Source organism: Passer domesticus, chromosome Z, assembly GCF_036417665.1.
Source record: "Passer domesticus isolate bPasDom1 chromosome Z, bPasDom1.hap1, whole genome shotgun sequence".
Classification (NCBI taxonomy): domain Eukaryota; kingdom Metazoa; phylum Chordata; class Aves; order Passeriformes; family Passeridae; genus Passer; species Passer domesticus.
The window spans coordinates 18,473,285-18,493,907 of record NC_087512.1 but is presented as its reverse complement, the minus strand read 5'-3'; the positions used below and the strand labels follow the sequence as shown (position 1 = coordinate 18,493,907).

Sequence of the window (20,623 nt, the reverse complement as noted above, 5' to 3'; positions counted from 1 at the left end):
GTATACGTCCTAAGACCAAGAGGAAATTACTGAAACTGTAACATGGCAACAAATGGTGCAGTGGCAACTGTTGGCAGGGAAGACAAAAACTGCACAGGTAAAAACTCCTATGAGCATAATAAAAATACCTAAAGTCACCATGTATTATACCTCCTCACATGAGAACATGCAGCAATACTTACTTTCCACTATTTCTGGAATAGTTCTGTAATGTTGGAACTGATAAAATGATTTTTCTAACATGTATTCAGGGTTGATTTCCTCCACTCGAAGTAAGTTCAATACCATGTTGTATGTCAGGTGGAAAGCACTGTTTAAGGGATCAGCTGAACCCTGAAAAAGATTCAAGAACATTTTTAATTTGAAAAAATATTAATTGTGACATATAAGAACACATTGGATGAATCATGATGCAGTGTTTCATATGAGGAGCTGCTTTGGTGAACTGCACAATTTATCTTAAATTCAGATTACATACTGCATAAAATCCTAAACAATTTTATTATGCTGAACATGTAAAAGTATTTGTACTATATAGGTACTTATCACAGCTAGGATATTATAAATGATATTTGAATGCAAAGTTCAGATAAAAAATTTAGACGCTTCCAGCAGTTTGCACTTTGGATTCCATCACCTTAACATTAAGGTAATAGTTACTTAGCTATTTAAAGCAATCCATTATTTTAACACTGAAATAAACCCTTTATTTGCAAGTCCTAAGACATACTGATTACATTGCCTATTTTTGCACAAAATTCCCGGGATACCAATCTGATCGTTCTTGAATAACGTTTCATTATAAAATTAACATAACTTGCAGGTAGTTTGAGAGAAGTTGTAAACTCTCCTCTGAACACCCTGCTCTACATGATCCTGACAGACCCATGGCTTTGGAAAAGATGACCTCCATAGATCCCTTAAAATCCCCACCATTCTGGGATTCTGGCAAGTTAATTTTTTTTTTTAAACAGTGCAGTATATACAGGTATTTTGATTAACCTAAGAATAAAAGATGCTGAGAAAGCATTACAGGGAATCATTACCTTCTTTATCCATTCTTATTTTTTAAGAATGTCTACTACTGTCCTCTATCAAAAAGGAGTACTGGACTGAGTAAATGCATCTTTGGTCTGATTCATCATTGGCTGTTCCTATGTTCTACCCAAGAGGACAATCTTGTTATCACAAAAGCGCAAACATTTAATTGATATGGACTAAAACAACCAGTTATTCAAAGAGCAAACGAAACACTTGAACAGCATCCAAAGAAGACCTAGAAGAGCTCAACACACAGCCTCTCCAAGAAAGGGCAAGCCCGAAACCTGTCTCTCACTTAAATGTCAGCAAGAAGGCGACCTTGATACACCAAACTGCTGAAATCACATGAGAGAGAAAGAGCCAACATTTCTGAAGTACAGAACTGCCCAACTGCAGTGCATAATCTTTCATCCAAGTAGAGCTAGTTTCAAAGGAATGGGTATCTGACAGTCCTTCAGAAAGGATACAAGGGAAATTCAAGTGTTATGAAATAGAAAATTAATGCTTTTGTGCAACTAAAGTAGTGGAAAACAGAAGCACCAGAGAGCTGGACAGAATACAACAGAACAGCAAGATAAACAGGTTTTTTATAAAACCTAGACAGATTTCACAAATATTTCAGAGCTCTTTGAAGATGATAACAAGTACATGGATTATATACCTCCCTGATTCCTGAAATGCTTATGACAATACACCGACCTCCAGCAAAGCAGCATAATTAAGAGTTTAAGGGATGTTTAAAAACTAAACTTTTGTGAATTCCTCAACAGAAAACAAGTGCCGTTTCGGTGTTTTGCAAAACAAAATTTCCCAGACACTTAAAGAGGGCTGGACTTAAAGGCAAAGACAGAAAAATAGCAAGGTCTGCTAAAAATTGTACGAGATGTCTGAAGCCATCCACAAACAACAAATGACAAAGAATAAAATGGCAAGTGAAATCTAATCTGAAAGTATAATAAAAGACAATGGACAACAGTTTCCAATAGTCTTGTACCTCTCATTCTCTTAAAATAATGCATATATGAAATATAAGAGATTTACTAAACAAGAATTGTCGTTTCAACAAGGCCTATGAGTAAATTTAGTTATGATTAAACATTTTAAATAACAACAAGAATGTAACAAGAAAATAAGGATGATTCAAGACATAGTTTTCATGCAACTATATGATTGTTAAAGTTCCACATATTCTATCAGATATTTTAGAAGCTAAGAAAGGCTGACACTAGAAAACATGCAACTCTGCACCTTTTGTAAGCTCAAAAATTGCTTTACCTAAACTTTATAATTTCTTGCAACTAGTTTATTTGCTTTTCTCTATTAGCAGATATTTCCTTATCAAACCTAATTTTAAAAAAATCATTGGCTACTAAAAAAATTAACTGATGATTTGTTTATATATGCAAATGCTGAAATTCAAATCCAGTGGTCTTCCAGATGAAACTTTAAATGACAATACTACAATGCACACATTTTTCTTTCAATTTTGAAGGTATTGTCAGGAATTCAGATCTCACATCCATTTATGCACTGATATCAAAGTAAGAGGCAGTCTGAATCCAGAACTCCTTCACATGTACAAGATTTAAGAATACTGTAATTCCATTTGCTTCAAGTGAGACAGAGCTTTATGAATTACCTCACAAATGCTAGAAATCCTACTCACTGCCTCATTATTTTGTCTCAGAAAACAACACAATTGTAACAGAAAAGCTTTCAGCATATGTTTATACTCCGAAAGTACCATGTAAAACAAGTTTTGGATAAATCATGTTCTAGTGTTTTACTTCCCATGGTCACTCATTCAGTCATTCTAGATTACATCTCTGAGTGGATCATAAATTCACATGTACATTTTCACCTCAAGTCTTCTGCATCTCAGAGCAGAAGTATCTCTTAAATTAGGCCACGAAATGTGTATGTCTCACTAATTACAACATCAACAGTGGAGCTGTGGTGCTCAAGTTTCTACAGATGCCTCTGGTTTGATATATCAAATAAAGATGACAGAATTTCTGTTGCTGATGCTAACCAACACGTAGCATAGCTTTTTTTTAGACCAGCTAAAAGGATTATGTATGTACCAACCTCCTGTCTATTTTTCTAAATATACTATTTATTCTAGGAAAGAGAAATTATCACTCCATAAAAAGCTTACCTCTCTATAACAAAAAATGCCATTTAAAGAACGGCATTTACCGAAGGATGGCACAGCAATTATGCCAGTGTCAGCTAACAGTGGTCAGATTCTTTCCTAATGCAATGTCCACTGCTCTAGTCAGGCATCAGCTAAAGAAGCTGGAACACACTCACCAGCTGGCTACAGGCACTAGAGATCTGGCAACAAGCTGCTGCGTGACTGCTCTGATCACACAATGAAACAAATCCTCTTTCCATTCCTGACATCTTGGAGGGAAAACCTTTACCATGTGCTTGCAAGACTCACGGAACATAACCATGTCACACTCCTATCTAAATGTGATCATTAAGTGAGAAATCAAGGGACTTCACACGATTACAATATATACACAAGAACATGCCAAGAAAGACCAATCAGTTCCTGCAGATTCACTTTAAATACCTTTTCTTAAAATCAGCAGAATTCAAATATGAAGGAGTGATTTAAAAACAAACAAAAAAGCCAGCTATTTCAGAGAATACATAAGTAGACTTACTTGAAAGGCAATGTTTGAACCAGTTGCTGATGTGGCAATTTTTATTTTAAAACACATGATTAGCATTTTACCATTTGAAAATATGGTCATTCTTAATAGCAGTTAAAATACAAATCCTGTTTTGGCAAAAAGTGGTGAATTTTTCCTGTTCCTTCATCTCATAAACACATCTTTCTCCAAGTTTCAGAAACTCCTGTCTTCTCAAGTGTTCTCTAAGCAATACATTTGAAATCAAGAGTTCTGAGAAGCTTATTTTATCTGAAAACTGAAACTGCTACTTCTTCAAATGAAATAAGCTCTACTGTATTACTCTACCTTCAGCACAGCCAGCAAGTTCTGCCACATGCATGTCAGTCATAGTCTCCACCTACTACCCCAGACTATCAGCAGACTCACACCTGACAGGGAGACATCACCTGTATGCCCTTGCTTCATTCACTTAGCAGGAAACCTTATACCAAAATACAGTTGTTCTTTTATACTAAGTACACTCAAGGCATGAGTAGCCCATCAGCCTTTTATGGCAAATACTAAAGACGGCCATGATTACTGAAGAGACAATTAGTGCTTACCTAAAGTCACCTGTCAGATACATAAGGTGGAGAGAAGCAAGTAACAGGAGGGGAGGGAAGATGGGATATATTACTGACAGGAAAATGGAAAAGGTAGGATTTTCCTTCCTAACTTACTTTCAAAGAGTCTTTACAGTATTAAGTGTTCAGCTATGCTGGATTTTGGTTATTGCCAAGATACTGTAAGATACCAATCAGTTTTAACTTACACGTTCTCCATGATGGTTATCTCCTCCTGAAACCTTTTTTCTGCTCAACCCTTTTGCCACTGGCTCCCAGACTGATTACTTTACTTACTTAAAAATACTGTGAAGCACTTAGTTAATCCTCTACTAGAGGACTTGCTGTCAAAATACATCAACTTTCTCTTCAACAAGCTAGGCTCCACCATCATCTATCTCAACATCTCTCTGTCTCTGAGGAAGCTTCACCCTTATCTCCACAGAAAAGACTCCATATTACAGAAAAGAAGAACCACCAACCACTCAATGCAGAAGATCAAGTAAGAGCCTGATTTTATCAGAGCTGCAAAAAGAGTTGATGAGAAAAACTGATTTGAACAGGCATCAAGAAGTCACTTTCAAACATGCACAGCCTCCTGTAACTTACTGCTGCTGAAGAATTACCATTCCAGTTCTCCAGCCTCCTATTCTGCAAGTAATCCTGCCTCTCATTCCTTCACAGAGGACAGTCCCCCCCACCTCAAAAATTTAACAAGACTGCAGTATGAGATTTTTTTTTTCTGAATAGTTTTTAAAAAGCAGAATAACTTTACAAGCTTTTCCATCCCTCTGGATAACAATTGCCTAGATACATGAGTACAGATAGCATATATCAACTAAAGTTCTCAGAAATCAACCATCCCCTTTACACTTGCAACCACTTCTCATAAAATTTTGAGCTAACTTAACAGAAGCACCCTTTCAAGTTTTCTGGGATCTGGGTTATTAGATGTATGCAACAGAATGACTGGATTAAGCTGATAATGTTAAAAATCAGGAACATAATAGTAAACAATTCACTACAGAAAATAATTTAGTCAAAAGCTAAAGGAAGTACAAGAATCTGAACACTATAGCTGCTATACAGTGTTCCCTGTTCAAGTGCTAATAATTTCAGAGCAAATCCTCTTCTTAATACAACCAAACAATCCAACAGGAGATTCCATATTTACTGGTATAACTATTTCTTGCCCACATAAACAAGAAGGATATAAAGATTGGGATGAAGAAGATTAGTGTATGGAATTGATACAAACAGTATTTTTCCCATTTTTTTTACTGTTAAGACTTGGAAGCTCTGTCTAACTAGAGATGTGAGAGCTGTCATTGCTGCATAATGGCATGCAGCGTTGAGCAAGACATACATTAGGTAAGAGTTACTCCCTCTGTTATCTCTTACAGCAGGAGAAAAATATTTACATTTTTAAATCTGTTCCCGTGAAGAGAGAGGAACAAATTCTCTACATTACGTTCTTGCTCCTCAGCCTGTCATGGGAACGTCAAATGGCAAATACTGTCTGAAACAAATTAATTTGCAAAGCAACAATAAAGTATCTTTCATAATGATGAAATTAGATACAATATAGGACATAATTTACACTGTCTTGGTCCAGTGACAGTTTCATTTGCTTATCAATGTTTCCAGAAATAAACTGAATCAAAGAGTTTCCAGAAAGGAAATTACAAAGCACTTTACAAAAAGAGCAAAGAACAGAACAAGCTGGTAATAACTAAAAGATCTTTCCCCTTTTTTTCGTCATAATGGGAAAACAAGTGGACTTATATGTCTGTAACAGTCATCACCACAAATTTCTATTAAAACCCTTATTAAATAGAAACAAAAGTGACTGCTTGATATGTCTGTAAGACAAAGAAACATCTCTTGTGAAATGACAGCACTCTTTTTTCCATATATCAGTAATAAACACACAAATATTCAGTCTCTCTCAGAAATACAAAAAAACCCCTATGCAGTTACACTGATAGCAGAATTATCCTGAGCTACATTAGCACAACTGCAAAATCAATTAAAAACTCTTCCACGAGTTTGTTTTTAACGGACAATGGTAAACAGCTATTTTAAGCACAAATTTATTACCAACCTGGTTCACTGCTTTGCCCTCAAACCAGTTACACCAGGACAAACAGAAGCCACTGTGGGTGGCAAAATACTGCTCCAGCAGGCTTTGCTGGTGAAAATACCTCAGGCCGGGATTCAACACAAGCTCCAGTTGTCACAAGAGACTTAAAAGGAAAACAATGTAACTCTGTGTCTCTTGCCTCCAAATACTACCTTCTCGAGTCAGTTTTGAATGTTGGAAATTTTCAGCCATTTACCCTCTCTAACACAGTAGGCTACTGTTGTAGTCATCATTAGTTTTACTTCAGGATGGCAACTCCAAGTTCTGGTCTTCTCCTTGTTTTTGGAAAAAGCAAATGGTATCTCTATCTTCAGAAAGAAACTAGCTGACATCCTTAACAGATTTGTCACTAGAGGTATCAGGACAGTGACATACTTATTTCACAACACTTTACAATTTCCGTAAATATGCAGTATGTTTTAACTTAAAGGAAAAGTGTTCTCTAGCAAAGACTACCTAGTTCTATAAAATATTAATATCAAATTAAATTTTAAAAAGTACCTTCTCATCTGTTCATCTCAAACCTATCCTTTTTTTGTTTTAAGAATATGAAGGTAAAGAAAGAAACCTGGCTTAACCAAAATGGCACTCACATTTGTAGTGATGAGTTTACCAAAGTAAATTTTCCAAAAATCTGGAGGAAAACTGCTTTCCACAACTGAACTAATAAAACTTGAAGTATTTTGTGGTATTAAAGCAGCAACCACAATTAATAAATAAAACCTATTACCTTAGTCCTACAGGCTCTTGAAAATCCTGAGGTGAAGTTCAAGAATGACAAACCATTTTATACACCATTTGATGCACCCCATTTTCCTACATTTTGGTTGCAAACATCAGCAAGAACAGCTATTTGCTGTTCTCCTCCATCTGCTGGATTGCATAATTATGCACAAAACTGTGACCCTGTTCACAAAGGTGTTTGATTATCCATTTCCCTGATCTCTGTGATTTTATGCTAGAATCTTGTTGACTTTAAGGCGATTTTAAATTAAGGTTAGACTTTAGTACCTTCCTGAATCAAAGCCTGGAAAATTCCTGCAATGCATGCTTCGTAAGGTAAGAAAATGTTGGCCATCTACAGTAAAAACAATTACTTCACATTAAAATTATTTTTATCTAAATACATTTTATAAAGTATTCAAAATACATGTTTCATTGTGATTCTCATCTATATCATAACTTTAGAAGAATACTGTACTGTCCTCAAACCACTACTAACAATCTTACTTTAGATTTTGCAATGTCTTTTCCAACAAGTATTAGTGCCTACTTCCAGGTGAATTATTTCTCTCCTGATACAGGATTTGGTAAATTTCTCAACTCCTGAGGCATTTTTCCCCCCCAGAAGTAACTTCTGAGTTAAACCAAAGTACCACAGCATAATCAAGATGGCATGCTAAGCTGATGTTTGCAGAGAAAACAACTGGACTGTCTGAACTGCTGTCAAGCTCATTTGTCTGGTACAATAAAACAATTTAAGAATTAAAATAAAATGCAACAAGACTTCTAACACAGCAGCATACAGGCCAAATAAGGCCAGTACAGCCAGCTCTGTAAAATGAAGGCCCTGCCAAGGAACTAGAAGTAGCTAGTGGAGTATCTCCTACAGCTTAGCACTGAGGCACTTCATGTTCCATATACAAAAGACAAGAAAGCATATTGAAGTATTTTTTATCTTGACAGACAACTGTATTCCTGTAATAGTAACTAGCAGGGCTGGGGAAAGGATTGGCATTGATGAAGTTACACCTCAGAGTCCTGTGCTCAGTTCTGAGCCCCTCACCTCAAAAAGGACTTTGAAGTGCTGGACCATGTCCAGAGAAGGACAACAAGGCTCATGCAGCACCTAGAGATCCTGTCTTAGGAGAAACATCTGAGAGAGTTGGGTGTGTTTATCCTTGAGAAGTGGAGGCTCAGGGAAATCCTCACTGCCCCCTACAAGGGGAAAAGGAGGCTGTCTGAAAGGAGGTTGTAAGTTGAAGTCCGGTATCTTCTACTGTGCCTACAGGGAGAAGACCTAAGGAAATGGCCTTAAACTGAGACAGGGGACATTCAGATTAGATATTAGAAACAATTTTTTCACTGTTAAGGTGGTCAGGCACTGGTCAGGTTGTCCAGAGAGGTGTTGGAGTCACCATCCCTCGATGTGTTTTAGAAGTACCTGGATCTGGCACTGGGTAATGTGGTTTAGGGCTTGCACTGGTAAAAGGTGGGTTGACAGTTGGACTTGGTGATCTTAAAGGTCTCTTGCAACCTTGATGATTTTATGTTTTCTTTGAATTTTTTCAGTCTGTCTTCTCCTGTGATGGAGTAAGTAGATGCAACGCACTGATAGGCTCAAATTCAAAGTTCAAAAACCTACTTAGGTACCACATTTTCACAGTACAATCATCCATTCTGGTAACATAAGTAGAGATTATGTTAGAATCTTATGCTCAAGATTTTTGTCTTTTAGAGACATAACAAATTACCACTGCTGAGTAACTCAACTCTCTCTCTAGGAACGCATCCTTGTAGCATGGCCAAGTTCCAGCTGGAGAGATGCTCCGGTTTCAAAGGCTATCTAGCATCACGAAAAAGCTTTATACTTCCTACCTAAACTAGCACAATAACTTCCTACCTAAACAGCTTGTAAGTAAGGAAAAATAGATATTAAGACAGGAAACAAAAAAAATTTCCAATCGAATAATACTTTTTATCGTGCAAATGTACAATTACAATTTACCATCTTCAGAAAACTGCCCCAATAGTCTTGTAAGCATTTGAGTTTACAGATTCATGCAAATCACCAGTTTACTAACTATTTAGTGGTCCAGTATATGCTAAGGATAAACAAAGAAACCTAGTTACACTGCAGAAGACAAATGTACATTATTGAGTTTAAGAAATATTTACAAAACTCCCTTGTAAGAACTCCATCTAAGAATGGAATGCTGAATCTAAGTGTGGAGTACTGTACACAATGTCGCAATGAACAGTGCCACAGCCAAACAGCACAGCTGCAGCAGTGCTGCTGGTAACAATTCGCTCAAAGCTCTCACTTCACCGACCACAGCAGGAGGCAGCTGACAGCAGGATTCCTAGATGTTTTGCTCTAGTGTTCAGGAAATGGTTTGGACCAGACACCCCCACATTAGGGTTGAAGAGCTATGACAAAAATGTTCTATGTAAATGTTCTATCATTTTCAAGAAGGCTAATTTATTTCTTCTGGAGTTTTTCCTATAAATCTTTAGCTTATCCTGAAAGCAGAATACTACCACTAGGCAGGACCACGATCTTACTACCAACAAATACCACCAGTACGGAAAATCTAATTGCAACATACTTAATGATGACTAAGAATTGTAAATATTATATAAATTATATAATGTATATTGTATAACTTTTAGTCTGCATTGATTTTCTTGGCCTGTTTGACATGGAATTTCCTCTAGATGCTTTGTATTTAAGAACAAAAATAAGAAGGGGTTTTTTTGTGCTGTACTGCTCATTTCATAAAAGGTTACTCTTACTGCCTATATAGCAATTGGCTAAATAGTTACAGAAGCTACAGAAAGATCAATATCTCCATTTTAGCAACTTCTGACCTTTTTCAGAAAATTCTAAGTCAATATTTGTTTACAAGTTAAGTAGTATCAAAAATTAAATACATTAATTCATTTAGATCAGTGGAGGAGAAGCAACATAGAAAGCAAAAGCAATTATTTTTCCCATCTATTTCCTTATAATTCAAAAGGAGGAAAAATCAAAGGTCTTGTTGATTCAGTGAAGTGCTTCTTCTTCCTCTGTCTTAATTCATTCAGATTGAGTTCTATACCTCTAAACCTCCTGAATTTTCAAACTTTAAAGTATGAAGATAAATACTTGAAATACCATTTTTTCCTTAAGCCATTATTCCATATGAATTAACCTTTCTGGTGACTTTTTATAAATATTATTTATAAGGATTCTCTTTTGTTTCTCTCATTTTGTATATTCTCTTTATTTTTCAGCTAAAAGTAAGTGTGAAACAAAATTATGTCTGTTTTCTTCAACAGTCTTAACAACTGACAAAAACCCAGTTAAAAAAGTCTTCATACATCTCAGAGATGTACACACGCATTAAGAGTGCATGTAAAGAAATAAATATATGTGCATTCCCCTGACAAAACACAAATCAAATCAAGACTAAGAAATTAACACAAAACTTAATGCTATTATACCATGAATATTTCTAAAATTTATTTTACTGATTTCTGGGTAGTTAGCCATAATGCAACATTCACGAAAATTCTGACTTTAAGGAGGTAAATACTACCTTCTTGATGTACAAAAGGTGCATGTAATGTACATATTTTTGGATATACTATAATATAGATTAACAGGTAGCACTGACAGATCAAGACACGCAACAAAGAATCTGTATCAGCATAATTAACAGCAGCCACGTAGGTACTTTTCCCCTTGTTCTTAATTTGGCTGAGAAAAAACATTGGCATCTCCTTTTTTTTGGCAACAACTCCATGCCTTTTGTTAACAAAACTTGATGCTGATTTGAGATTATTCCCACAATTTATACTAAGTCTAGTAACACTGTAAATGCTGTTTTAACACAAATGACCTGATACTTGCACCAAGACTACAAGCTCCTAAATGGAGTGCAGCGTAACTCCCCAAGTTTTCAATTTTAGCATGTCTGCACAATTAATGTAAGCAGCCTAAAACAGGCAATCATACAACAGGTATTTCTTTGTGGTTATTTTTGCCATGGAATTTAAATAGAAGTATAATGAGTACAGTATTTCATACTCAAATCATAAAGCAAGAGGGCATTGGTGTGATAATCTGTAGCAACTCCCATTAGTGTTTGGGGAAGTCCTGTTTTAATGACCATCTCAACCATGAGGGATTTTTTCAACCTCTTCATTTCCAAACTTCAATATTTTGTGCAAGAACTGTCAATTTCTCCATAGAAATTTGGACACTGACAGCCACTTCACTAATCTTCATTCTATATACATTATTTTTTTGCATGACCATGTCCATTTAATCTATCACACTGACAGTCCAACAACAAAGTTTCATTTCATCACAGAACCAATAATTTAGTAACTCTTGTGAAAGCTGAAACCTTTTCCTAGCTCACCATAACCCTTAAACTGATGGCAGTCAGCAAGAAACAGAATACTACAGTAGTAGTGCTATCACTAGGAAAACAGCACAGAGTTCTACTTGTCCTGCCTGATAGCCCTTTTATATAAAGGATGATACTGCTTTTGTAGAAATAAGGATGATACTAGTCTTCTGACTTTGTTTCACAATAGAAACTCCTACGAGAATTCACTAAAAGCTACTTCTAGGAGTTGTCATCTTCTACCTGCATTATCTTCTTGCCTAACGGGAATAATTTGCCACATAACATTGCTCAAGTGAGCATAATCTTCAGGGGGAACAGAAACAAAATAATGTGTCTCCTACCTTCAAAAGCTGCTTGCCAATGGTTGGACTCATTTTTTCATCAACCATAAGAATTACTATTCCTCTGTCATCCATACCTCGGCGTCCTGCACGACCTGACATTTGAATGTATTCACCTGAGGATATCTACAATAAAATGAGAAAAAGAAATTAACAAACATCAAGAAAATTGCAGGAACTCGTACTGTTCTGATTACAATTGTACAGTAAGTGAATGATGTACAAAAAGAAGAGTTATCTAAGTTATCAAAGAATTATCACAGATCGACTTCATTAGTCATACTTATCATGAAACAACAATATAAAACCATGACTATGAACAATGTAAGTCAGCAGTAAAAGCTACCTAATGCTCTTACAGCTCTGTATCATGGGGCATCATTTTAATAAGCACAAGAACCATTTTACAAATGTCTTTTATAATGGCAGGTTGCTGAGCATGGTGGAGATACAACAGATCTACACCATAGTGATAATGCATCTCAATCATCTTAAAATAATGCATCATTTAATTCAGATTATTCAAGAGTAACATTAGTACATGATACTTACAAAAGGAGTATTTTTATGCTTCCTAACTGTGAAATTAAAGAGTTATAAACAACTGGGACATGGACAAGAGGCAGCTACAACTGGTTACCACCTATGTCTCAGCAAGTTAAAAAACAAGCATTTTGTCATCTGTGGAACTGCATTCTCAACAACTCCCCAGGTTTCACTTTAGATCAGATTTTATAAACTACTTAAGAAAACTTTGCTAAATAATTAGAGAAGTTCCACATTTCTTCTATCTCAAAGTGAACCCATTCTTATACATATCTTACAGACACACAATCAAAATGAATAGCGAAACTGAACAGCCTAAACTAAGATTGAAGATTTATGTTTACTTCGTAACTTGCATAGGTGAAGTCACTTGTCCCATTCACAACAATCTTCTCACCTTTGAAGGATGAGCCCTGGCTCTTATAAAGCTTTGCTGTGATGACTTGCAATGCCTCATTTTTATTTTAAGTAAACCACATACCAAGTTTTAATGTCTAAAATTTTATAATTAGGCAAAAAATTCTACTGTAAGAAAATAACACTCTTCCCAAGGTCAATGACCTCTTTTCTTGGGTCTGGTCAAAATCAGTGATCATTATGGTAGGATATGAAGCCCATTTATTCTCCAGAGTTCTCTGATATTGAATAAAATACCTGGGTATTACAGTTTTGGAAAAGGTTTGCAGAAGTCCTAGTCTAGTCCAGTGTGTGCCGCTAACCTGTATTTGGTTCCCTTTTGATGTATCTATTAAACAATCTCATGGATAATCTGAGGAATGTTGTCTTCTGAAATCTGTGCATTAACAATGAATGGATAAGATAAGCAGATTTTTGAAAGAAAACATATTTTCTACTACATTGAGCTGAACACATTAAGAGTAAATTTAATCCTAATAAGGTTTAAATAATTCAGTTATTCTACAGAACCTCTCTATCACTTACCCATCGGAAATCTTTCCCATCAAATTTACTGGCACTTGTAAACAGCACAGTTCTGGCTGGCATATTAATTCCCATAGCAAAGGTCTCTGTTGCAAATAAGGCCTAAATAAACAGACTGAAGTTAACTAAGCAAAAAAAGAGGATCTCAAGCAAACATGAAAATAGTCAGAGATTGCTACACAAAACCTCTCTGGATTTTAATATATCTCTGCAGTCAATACAGGGAACACAGGCAAATTCAATACTTAAAATCTGAACCAAAACAATTTTTCTGCCTTTCATTATTTCTCCTGAGAAAGCAAAAACACTAAATAGATGGGTCCATGTGAAAAACTACAAAAGAAAACATAATGGAGTGCAAACTGTATTAATCAATAATAGTAATTAATATCAAGATTCAAGTTTGCAAGAAGAAAACAAGAGTTAGCTATCCAAAAAAGCCACCACAACTTTCACCTTAGGTTATATTTTTCTGAGTATTTGTCCTTAGTGCAACCAACAATCAGCTTGGTAAATGTCCACAGTCATTTATAGGAGAAAGATGTAACATAAAATAGTTGAATAAATTATTTAAGTTAGACAATGAAAGTTCAAATACTTGTAAATAAAACACTTAAAACTACAGCTTTTGTGCAGATATCCACTGTAATACTAGCATACACTCTGAGCTAAGGTGTACTTAGATTTTCAGGATTACCAGCCACATACTCAAAACAAACTACAGATGGACTTGAAAAATACCTTTATTAGGCCCTCTGAGAAAAGAATTTCTATGGTTTCTTTTAAGATAGGAAGCAAACCACCATGATGAATACCAATTCCTCGCTTCAGAAGGGGAAGCACATGTTCAACCTGGAAAGAAACATACAGAAGACCAGCAAACAAATTTTAGCATTTGTTACTAAAAGTTGTATGGAAAGCCACAACACTGCCCTTAGTGTTCATGTAATTTAAAATTAGCGATTTTCCCCATTTAAAATAAAATAACTACCCGTTCAATCTTATCATATTCTGCTTGGAAGCTTGTATTTTTCCTCTGTAAAGATGGGAAAACATCACTATGCTTAGGCATTATACAATAAATTAGATTGCAGATGCATCAATGCACTGCAACTTTGTGAAAGCCTCAGCAATCAATAACTGGTAAGTGCATACTGCACTCCCACTTGAACCATTTCCAGACTTTTTAAACCAGGTCTATACCTCTTTATAAACTCTCATGTTTACTTCAACATAATTTTATGTTGAAATTATATTATTTCAACACAATTAGAAAAAATAAAACAAGGGGTAGGAACTCCACTGTTAATTCTGACATACATCATCTGTTGGAATTGCAACTGAAAGGAATCCTTATCACCTCTTTCATAACGACAAAAAGCAATGCAGGAGATACTAAAACCTGGGGAGATTAATGAGATTGGCCAGTTTTATAATTTCTGTACCCCCTACACAACATCCACAACTTCACAAGTTGCAGAAAACAGGACAGCAGCAATTCAGCTCTATTCACAAGAACCCTTTTCAATCTCCACTCACCTGAGGAAGCTTTTTGTCTTCATCTGAGAGACAATCAATTGCATTATTGAAGACTTCTTCAACCATTTTTTTTTCTTCATCTAAGAAGGTAATTTTCAAGTTATTACGAAATGCAGAAGGCTGACACCAGATGTAAATAAAGTGGTATCACATTCTAATATTTACATAAGTGTACAATACAAACTGAGTGGAATACCGTGAAGTCTACACAAAACCACCCACACTTGGTCAGGCAATCAAGACTTCAATAAGCCCAGAGGAGCCAGATGGTAATCAGAAGCACACAGGAAAAAGAAAACTAGAACAAATCTTTCAGAACAGTCCAAACATCAGCCACTTCCAAGCTTAGGATTTATCAGTCTTATGTCCTCCCTTGTCTATTTCTTAAACCTCCCCTGTTCCTTTTCCACCTACTAGCCCATGTCTGCATGGATATAGGGGCTCTTTCTTGTTAACTCTTAAAGTTTACATCCTTACCACTAAGTAGTATAAATATAAAGAATACACATTCAAAGGTGTGCTTCTGAAGAAAACATGAAAATGCATCTCTGCATTTACACATATCTTTAATCTTCTGACAGAAACACCTGCATTATTCTGCCACACCAAACCAAAATGTGCAAAGACTGGAGCAAATAAGCAGGCAAGAACCTTGAACAGCTCACAAACATGAAACAGTACATTTATTTACAACAAATTCCTTATTTTTGTTAAAACTCTAGATTTACAAGAAGCAATGAGCTTCTAATTTGCAAAGCTTGGTCTTAGCCAAGATGAAAACAATCTTCTTTGTTTACCTTTTGTTTTTTACTTTGAGAAGCAAGGGGAAGAAGGCAATAAAGAAAACTGGATTGCATGGTGAGAAAGAACAGTCTAGTGGTTTGTTATACAGCTGTTTGGACTTTGCGAGTATATTATTTTTCTAACGAATATAATACGAAAATTTTGGGAAATACTTTTTTATGATCAGTCTTCTCCCATCACAGACAGAATCTTCTAGGAATTCTTGTGTTATTACAATAAACAGCATACTGGAGCAAGAAATAGAGTTTAAAATTGAAGAACAGTTCAACACTGTGATGACCAAGTACTCTGTGCACCAATACCTTCCTACTGAATACAGCTCAAGGTACCAGCATAATAAACGAAAAAAGCAGTATGTATTTTCATTTTGGTTTTACACAAAATGTTCAACAGGAAAAGTAATATTTCACATCAAACTGAATCTGTGAATAGAATTCTACTGGATTTATCCATACCTGTATTGAAATCTAACTTTGTCATCTGAAGTGCATAGGCTTCACAGTCTTTCTTACTGAAGCTAAAAATAATCACAGGTTGGAAATTCCTTTCCATGATCATCTTCACAATCTTAAAAACATTTGAAGGACCTGCAGAAATATTACATTAATTTGAATTAAATTCTACAACTAAAAGTATCTTATGGAGTAATTGAGACACAAGCACAACTTGCACAGAACTTTGGAAAAAATCCATACCAAAAATTACCTCAGAATGGGCTCAAACTCACCTTTTGTTCCTCCTTTCCTGCCTTTCTGATCCCCTTTCGCTAAGTCTCCAGCATCTCTAAGCACTTGCATTGCTGTATTAAAATTATCTTCTCTGAAATCTCCCTAGATGTAAAACACAAACTTTGTAAATAGTTACTTACACAGCCCACTTAAAAATACCATTACCCCACATATACACAAGTAAAAGGACAGAAACTATGCATAAGCTATCAAAAGAGTTTACTAGGTCAGTTTCACAGCTCGGAATTGCACTGGTGTGCCTCTGAAGTTAATGCTCATTGTTCTATCCACCACTCTACCTGACATGCCAAACACGCTGAATTACACAGTACTAAAACTGACTTTTAGGAATGTACACACAAAACTACACTGACCAAGGAAGGCACATCTTCAAGTGCAGCATTACTGTTAATGGCATTAGTAACTGCTGAGTGAGCTAATAATAAATTTTAAACAAGTTTTTAGTTCAAAAACACCTAAAGAAACAAAAATATTTTGTTCCTTGACTAAAGTCAAATTTACATGCCACTATGTTTTCTTTTGAGCAAGAAACAGTACAAGGAACTTCAACTACTTTGCAGATTTACAGAAAGCAGCATGCGTTTTAGAAAACAAACAAGGATGTGGGCACTTAAGACATCTCAGGGAAGCATTACTCAGCTGATTGCATGACATTAGATAATAAAACCAATTTCTTGTGTAAGACTCCAAAAATCTAAAAGCAATTCAGAGATCATCATTACTCACTTGTACTTAATTTTAACAAAAACATCCTTTATAGAGCCTATCCAAATTTTGCAAGAGCTCAAGCTTTTCACAGTAAGGTCAAGAAAACAATATTTCAGACAAACTGAGCATTCCTTACATTTTCATCAACAACCAAATGCAGTCCATCTCCTCCTGCTGGAAATATATAATGCTGCAGTGGAGTAGGTCGATAGTCAGTGTAAATCACATGGCAAGGCTATAAAGAAAGAATTCACATAAATATTTCATAATCGCATTGTAATATTGCTTGCATGATGGAAAACTCAATACATTACTATTAAAATACAACCTTCTAAAAACCAGAAAGTACAGCTTTCAGAAACGAAGATAACAAATTTTCTTTCTTGAATATGGATTTTGTACTAACGACAATGCTTAAGAAAATGAAAGTTTGCAAATGTTTCAGAACACTAGTTGGCTACAAAAATTTTTTCTCATGAACAAAAAAAGTAAAGACAGCCAGTATTTCTTTCAGCATTACTAGGCAGATTTGAAATATTAACATCTTCTAAATCAAAGGAAAACCTGTTAATTTGTATTTTGTAGAAAAAGCCTGAACCATTACTGAAACACCTAAGAAAGTCTCACAGTAGACCATCATGAGCATTCAAGGTTTTGATGCATTAAGAAAGTTTGTTTAGGAGAAAAAACCAAAACACTTCCTTTAAAACATTAAATATTACATAAATCTGCATTTAAAAACCCCACAATCTAACAGTCCCCAACACAAAGTCAAGGCTTTGTGCCAAACTTAAATAGACATTTTTTATACTATATCCCTTCATTACAAACGTAAGAATCAATCTCTAGACTATTTTTTAAATTGGACCAATCTCCTGTTGATAACAAATTCCCCAGTTCTAATTCACAAAGTCTTTGCTATAAATGCATGTCTTAGAAAAAAAACAGAATAGAATTTAAAAGCTAAAGGTTACAGGACAGGCTAAATTTCTTAAGTAACACTTCTCTCATTTGCTTGCAAGCATATATAGTATTTCCCATGGATTTACAATTTGCATTTGATTTTTACATGGCCTTTTACAGAGCTCCTCAGCTGAGGGAGGAGGGTCACCTAACAACCTCTTGTCTATCAGCCCTCAGAAAATCACTGTATGTTCACTGTATTTCATAATGCATAATGTTTGCTGACATCAGGCAGGTGCCTAAATAATTGTGGAAAATAAACATTAAGAAATAGTTCTAATGTTGCCATTCAGAAGCAACAGCCAGTATACCTGCAAAAGTAGAAATACAGCTACAGAAGCCAAGAATGATCTATACTATCATCTATAAGCAATAAAATGACTAAAAAAGATACTCAGAGGCCCAGTTATCAACCAAACAGACAGTATTAAGCCACAAGAGAAAAGGCACAGAGGTACAGCATACTGGAAATATTACCTGTTTGTGAAGATGGCAGATCCATTCAGCAAACTGACGGGCATTTGGAATAGTTGCAGAAAGGAACACATAATGTACATTATCAGGAAGCAAAATAATAGTCTCTTCCCAAACCACACCACGTTCTGAAAATAAAACAGCATATGGGAAATGTATGTGATCAAAGCAATTTCTCATTCCTGAAGCCAAAGAACAGCATGCTTAAAAACAAAATAAGATGAAAAACAAAACAAATCTTCTCTACACAAGTGGGGTACATCAAATGTATCAAAGCAGTTTCTGGTTTGGTGAAGAAAATACAAACTGCAACATATAATTATGTAAATTCAGTAGAAAACAAGTTATGAATTATTTATACAAAAAGAGGACAGATTTTACCAGGAGAAATTAGACTTAATTCTTCAAAAGAAGAAGAAATTGTTCTTGGGGAAAATATACAAAGATGTGAAAAGAAAAATAGTGTATATATAGGATACCTGTATCTCTCATGTAGTGAATTTCATCAAAAATAACCCATGCGACTTCACGCATAACCTCAGAACCTCTGTAAAGCATACTTCTCAAGATCTAGAAAAAGAAGTAAATGTTGAGTCCCTCCACATGAAATACCAATCATGTTACAACAGTCATGTTACATGGACATTAGTAAGAAACTGCCAGAATTTTTTCTTCACTTTTACGTGGATATATGAAATCATATTTTGAAAAAAAAATAAAAGCATTTAAAGATGGGGTTTGAGATGCTTTCCAAGTTCATTCTAATCTAACAATCTCAAGATTGAGAAAAACAGGTTTCTCTAAAAGGAATATGAAAGAATGAGACAAAGTATTTCTCCAAGCTTCCACTGTCAGGTAATTGTTACAGCTCTACAGATGTACTTCTGCCAAGATCTCTTTTTACTTCATCCTAATAGATAACCTCGCTGTGATTAAGAGGAAATCTTTTGTCAGAAATCAAATCATTCAACCTCTTTAATATTTCCCTACCAAAGTTATGCCTGTTCCTTTGAGGTAAAGGCAAAAAGAGGAAAATTTCAACCCATGGCTGCATTTCTACAACAGAAATAAGACAAAGCTCTAAAAAAATTACTTTGTTAACAAAGGTAAAAAGGTACCTATTCCTTGAGTTCTAGCACCTACTGTGAACAACTCAGCTACCCCTTCAAGGATTTTGCCCTTCTTATTTTGCCTTTCTAGAACAAAATACTGACTATGGGATTGAGGAAATCTGACTTTCAGCATTTTACATCTACGGAATAGTTGTCGTCTTGAACACTCAGGAAACTGAATTCTGACTTTCTCTACATTAGAATCAGAAGTTCCTGACTTACAGTTCAAATGTAAACTGAACTGTAGTTCAATTTACTACAGTTGAATAAGTAAACTCAACTGTAAAGGTGTAAATTCACAGAGATTTACAAAACTTTTTAAATAACCAAAGTTAAAACATTCAAATGAGTCATAATGAACTTTAGAACATTTTCAACCCTAATTAGGCCACTTTAATCTTTTAAAATTAGATCTCCCCGATCCTTTTAAAATTAGATCTCCCCAAGGGTAGAAGAAAACACCAATCAAGAATTAATGTCTGTCTTACCTCAGTTGTCATTACCAAACAAGAAGCCGTAGGATTAATGGTAACATCCCCAGTCATCAAACCAACATCCTGGAATTCTTCATACATCTCACGGTACTTCTGATTACTCAAAGCTTTAATTGGACTTGTAAATATCACACGCTGCTTTTCCCTCAAAGCTAGGGCAATTGCGTACCTGTATTCGAACAATATCCATATTAACTGCTGCAATATCCAAACTAACAGCTGTCAAGAAGACAGAGCGTTATTACTTTGCTTAAGAACAAAATAAATTGTGCAATTCAGAACACCAAGAGAATCACAGACAGCATATGAATCCATGCTCTAATACATCTAGAATTTCCTATCCATATTATTAAGTTCAGTGCAACTACATATACATCTCTGCAGAGTGAAAAATCTTTAA

General features: G+C 35.3%; 1 protein-coding gene across 1 annotated transcript in view; it reads right to left on the bottom strand.

Annotated features, from left to right (window-relative positions):
* The window catches only part of MTREX (Mtr4 exosome RNA helicase), a 43,597-nt gene that overhangs the window by 16,360 nt on the left and 6,614 nt on the right, over positions 1-20,623 (bottom strand). The window contains exons 6-16 of the mRNA XM_064405508.1: positions 20,218-20,392; positions 19,097-19,187; positions 18,621-18,745; positions 17,317-17,415; positions 16,451-16,553; positions 16,179-16,310; positions 14,920-14,999; positions 14,122-14,232; positions 13,381-13,482; positions 11,893-12,018; positions 183-333 (exon numbers count right to left, since the gene is read on the bottom strand). Coding sequence (XP_064261578.1) covers positions 183-333; positions 11,893-12,018; positions 13,381-13,482; positions 14,122-14,232; positions 14,920-14,999; positions 16,179-16,310; positions 16,451-16,553; positions 17,317-17,415; positions 18,621-18,745; positions 19,097-19,187; positions 20,218-20,392 — 1,295 coding nt within the window. The remainder of the gene's footprint in view (positions 1-182; positions 334-11,892; positions 12,019-13,380; positions 13,483-14,121; positions 14,233-14,919; positions 15,000-16,178; positions 16,311-16,450; positions 16,554-17,316; positions 17,416-18,620; positions 18,746-19,096; positions 19,188-20,217; positions 20,393-20,623) is intronic.